Genomic DNA, 4,486 nt, shown 5'->3' with positions numbered 1-4,486 from the left:
GTTTTGTTTTAATAGTTAGAGTCAGTGAAAATCGAAATTTATTGACCAGGTACCGTAATTTCAAATATTATACATTTAATTTGGTTTCCAATCTTGTAACACTTATTGTATTTTAAAATTTAAAATTTTGAATATAATTTATAATTTAAAACTACACCTATCCGCATTCGTTCACTTTTAAAACCTAATACTCAGCACGATCCCGGTCTATAGGCTGAAAAGCTTGGACCAAAAATAAATTTAATTAATTAGTCCAAATTCTGGACGTAACACTCAAAAAAACTGTAAATATTACACAGGTCCACAAAAAAAAGTGGTCTGTGCGGGACGTGCAACAAAGATTTTCCGACGCATTTTTTACCGTGGAACACGAATCTGAAGTCAAAATTGGAGGTCAAACTACAAAAAACGAAGAAAAATTTGAAAAAAACGATAAAATCTGCAATCTTATAATTTTTTCTGCATAATAATTATAATCTTATAATTTCTGTCGTTGTCTAGCACTTTTCTCCTCAAATGACCTGTGCAACGGATTTCTGCTACGCTTTTTTCCTCTCTGTTGAGTTTCTCTTTGTAGCATCCAGCAGTAATCTGCAAACATATTTACTCTCCACTGCCCCTGAAATCACCATCCAAGTTCTTTGAGATCGTGATGAAATCTCTCTCCTTGCTCTTCACTAAAGTCTCCGTTGTTCTCCGGAAAATAGTTGAGATGCGAATTAAAAAAGTGAAGTTTCAAATTCATTAGGCAACCTGAACGCTGAAAGTTTGCGATCATATTGGCCACAATATATTCGTAATCAGCATCCTTGGTGTTACTTAAAAACTTGATACACACTTCCTTGAAACTTAGCCATGATGCCTTTTCTTGTTCATTAATAACTGAAACAAAGGTTTCATTTTTGAATAACATCCAGATTCCCGATCCATCAAAGATGCCTTCTCTCCATTTCACATCTGATTTGTGCTTAAACACTTGACGCAAGTAAGTAAAGAACTCTCCATCTTTATCAAGAGCTTTTTCATGATGCTTCATTAACCCAAGTTTGATATGAAGAGGGGAAATAAGAATTTTTGCTGGAACTACAAGCGGTTTTCTTATTATATTATGTGATCCAACCCTAAATGAAGATCTCAAAGGCCAAACTGTTTTGTTCATTTCCCAGGATGATGGATAAAATCTTCAAATGACCACACACTGAGAAAACAGTTCATTTGAATGAAATGAGGCTCGTTAACTATAAATAAATCTCTTATTTAAATAGTACTAGAAATATTCATTTGATTCAAATAAATTGATTTATTTGAGACAAAGTTGTAGTATATTTGAATGAAATCCATATTTGTTTATAGTTAACAAATATTTCTTTGGTGGTAACAAACGTATATTTCAACCAAATCAGATTTGTTAACTATAAATAAATGGTATGTTTGAATATACTCAAAGCAATGATTTTTAGTTTTAGGTTAGGAAAGTAGTAAAAGTGGGCATATCGAACGTTTGGGGTAAAATGGGCACTTTTTTTGGAATTATTAATTATATTGAAATTAACAATGATAATAAAGTTAGCCGACATCTAAAAATTTTTAGAATTTTTTTTTTTGAAAAAATTATTACAAAAAAACTTTTTTTAAATTTCATTTGTAAAAAATTCGAAATACTGTCGGTGCAATTAAAAAAAAATATTATTTAGTTCTAATTTAACACATTAAGCAAAATAAAAAAATAAAAAATGTCGGCTAACTTTATTATTATAAATTAACAGACATATGTCTGTAAATTTTTTTGACTTTCATAACAATAAAATTATTATGAAAAAATTTCAATTTAAAAATTCTACGTCTAAAAATTAAAAAAAAAATAACAAGGGCAAACTTTTTTTTAAATATGTTTTTTATCGTTGACCTGTAATAAAAATTAAAAAAATTGACAGATGTCTGCTAACTTCAGTATCATAATTATCGTATATTAGTCAACTATTCCAATAATAGAAATTTATTTAACGATATATATATATATATATATATATATATATATATATATATATATATATATATATATATATATATATTTGTGTATTTTATTTATTTCCATAAGAAATAATATTTATAAAATTAGTCGCTCGTATCAGACACATTTGAAGGTACTAAAAATACAATAACTAAAATAAAAATCAAATAAATACATTGGTAAACTAAATTAATTTTTATTATTTATTTTTTATAAATCACGCCGAGAAACAACAGTTTTTCCATCGCCGGTAACATGGGATTTAATGCATCGCCTATATACATTTTTATTAAGCAGTAAAATTTGTTCAGACTTTTCGAAAGGTAGTGAAATTTCATAACATTTGATATTATTTAAAAAACCGTGGTTAAAACATTCTTTATACAGTATATATATATCATTCGTGTTACAAATAATTATATTAGTAATAAAACCAAATACTGGGTCGTTATTACCATCATTTTTTACGTAAATCAAATAGCTAGGCTTATAAAGTGTTCCATTAACTTTAAGCCACGAAACAGAGTGTTTTTCAATACTTTTCCAAAAAGAAAAAGCATTATCTGTATAATTATCAAGGTCACTAACATCACCATATTCAATGCGATCTTCTAAACCACTTTCACTGATAAATTTATAACAAAGATGCAGTTGGATTTTAAGTGCTACAGTATAAATAATATTAACACGCGAATTCACAATGTTAGCCTGTGCTTTTGAAAGCTTATGGAAGGATTCATATTTTGAATATGAAAATTCATTTGCCGGTCCCATATTTTTTATTATAGACGGGACATGTAATATTAAATGATGCTTAGGCTTTAGATTTTCTGAAAAAGATTCAATGTATAATTGATTGTGCAATTTTATAAGTTGCTCCAAATGAATTATTTCACTTTGGGAAATTGTTGAACTCATAACAATATCATAAATATCAAACAAACACAAGTATAATTCCCATACTGGATCATCAAAGGGAACTAAATCGCCAATAATAATTCCAAAATATGTTACTAAGCAAGACATTTCAGCCGCTGTAATTATTATACAACCATTTTGAATGTGGTTTTTTGATATAGTTGATACTTTATTGCCGTGATCAAATTCAGAATGATCAAAGTATTTTATTCGGTCATTTAATTGTTGTAAGGTAAAGTATTTCTCATCTATACAATGTTTAATAATTTTTGCCATATCGTACCTACATACGCCTAGTGAGAAATCATGCATAACATCACACGTAGCATTAATAACATGATGGAAAAATGGTAGTTTGTCAAAAACACAAGATTCTTTAACTCCGTGAGATAAATTTTTAACATCTTCTGCATAGTTTTCACAGTTACGTAATAATTTTACATCTTCTTTACATTGTTGATAACATTCTGCTTTTGATGCTTGACAAAATCTACAAAAATATGTCGCTACAAAACTTTCATTGTAACCAAAAATACTATTAACGCCTAAATTATCACCTAATATTCCCACAGTCACAAAAAATAAATGCTTCGTGTCACCGTCAATAATAATAGAAACCCCTGTGTTTGCAAGATCAGTCAATTGTTCAATAACATTAGAGAAGCATTTCTCATTTCCAAATGTTTTTAAATCCGAAGTATACAATAATTGAGCTAAAAAAATGCTATCAACAGAAGATGAAAATTCAGGTGGTAAAGCGGCAATCGAGAAGTACAGTCCTCCAATTTTATAAATCCCTGCAGCTGTAGACAGTGGATTACAAACCTCAAAGTCATCGTAGTATAAGTACAGAGGAATAACAATTTTATTTTCGTATAATTTCATTATATTTTTCCATACCTTTCCTTGATATAAACTAGAATAAAGTGATGAAGTTTTTGATGATTCAACTTTGATATATTTCGTTATTTTTTCGAAAACATAAGGCAATTGAAAATAATGAAAAAGTACATCTTTTATCGATATTATTTGACCGTAACATTTTTTTTTTGTTAAAATCATTTTACCATTAACATTTCTATCGTCATCTATTTCTCCAAGATAAAATGATTCAGGCTTTATTAATAAGTCATTTTTTTTAAAAAATTTAAATCTTTTATGTTCTGTTTCAAAACCTTCAAACACATTGAAATTTAAACATTTATCAATATTTGAATGAAATTGGATTGGAATAGAATTTTTTAATTTTTCTTCGGTATGACTTGTTATTAGTTGTAAAAGTTCAGAGGAATCTGCAATTATATTTTGAACAGCTGAGCGAGTAATACATTTACTGTTATAAAGTTTCCCAATAAAGTGTGTAGCTCTATTTTTAAAAAAATTATCATCAGCTTCTTTGTTAATTTTAATTACTTTTTCACTATTGTGTTTTCTTTTTATTGATTGATGTTCTTGTATTGTATTTAAACTACCAACGCTGCTACAGTTTTTATCAGGAACATTAATCAATTCATCCGTAGAATTATGTAAAATACAATATGTTAGATGTTCATATAA

General features: G+C 27.9%; 1 protein-coding gene across 1 annotated transcript; it reads right to left on the bottom strand.

Annotated features, from left to right (window-relative positions):
- Positions 1-625: 625 nt before the first annotated feature.
- Positions 626-3,814, bottom strand: LOC123263985. Its single transcript, XM_044727031.1, has 2 exons — positions 2,467-3,814; positions 626-882 (listed from the first exon to the last, which is right to left on the bottom strand). Exons 1-2 carry the CDS (start codon positions 3,812-3,814, stop codon positions 626-628), a joined length of 1,605 nt encoding a protein of 534 aa, XP_044582966.1.
- Between the last annotated feature and the right edge of the window lie 672 nt (positions 3,815-4,486).

Source organism: Cotesia glomerata, linkage group LG4 (assembly GCF_020080835.1).
Source record: "Cotesia glomerata isolate CgM1 linkage group LG4, MPM_Cglom_v2.3, whole genome shotgun sequence".
Taxonomy (NCBI): Eukaryota; Metazoa; Arthropoda; class Insecta; order Hymenoptera; family Braconidae; genus Cotesia; species Cotesia glomerata.
Note: the sequence above shows the minus strand (reverse complement) of the source record. Positions and strands in the feature narration are given on the sequence as shown.

Bases quoted from the DNA above. Each gene is read 5' to 3' on its own strand.
- LOC123263985 (XM_044727031.1), bottom strand. From the start codon at position 3,814: ATGAAATTATACGAAAATAAAATTGTTATTCCTCTGTACTTATACTAC. The intron at 883-2,466 runs GTAATAACGACC...CCTTTGTTTCAG, and splicing joins GATTTACGTAAAAAATGATG to TTATTAATGAACAAGAAAAG.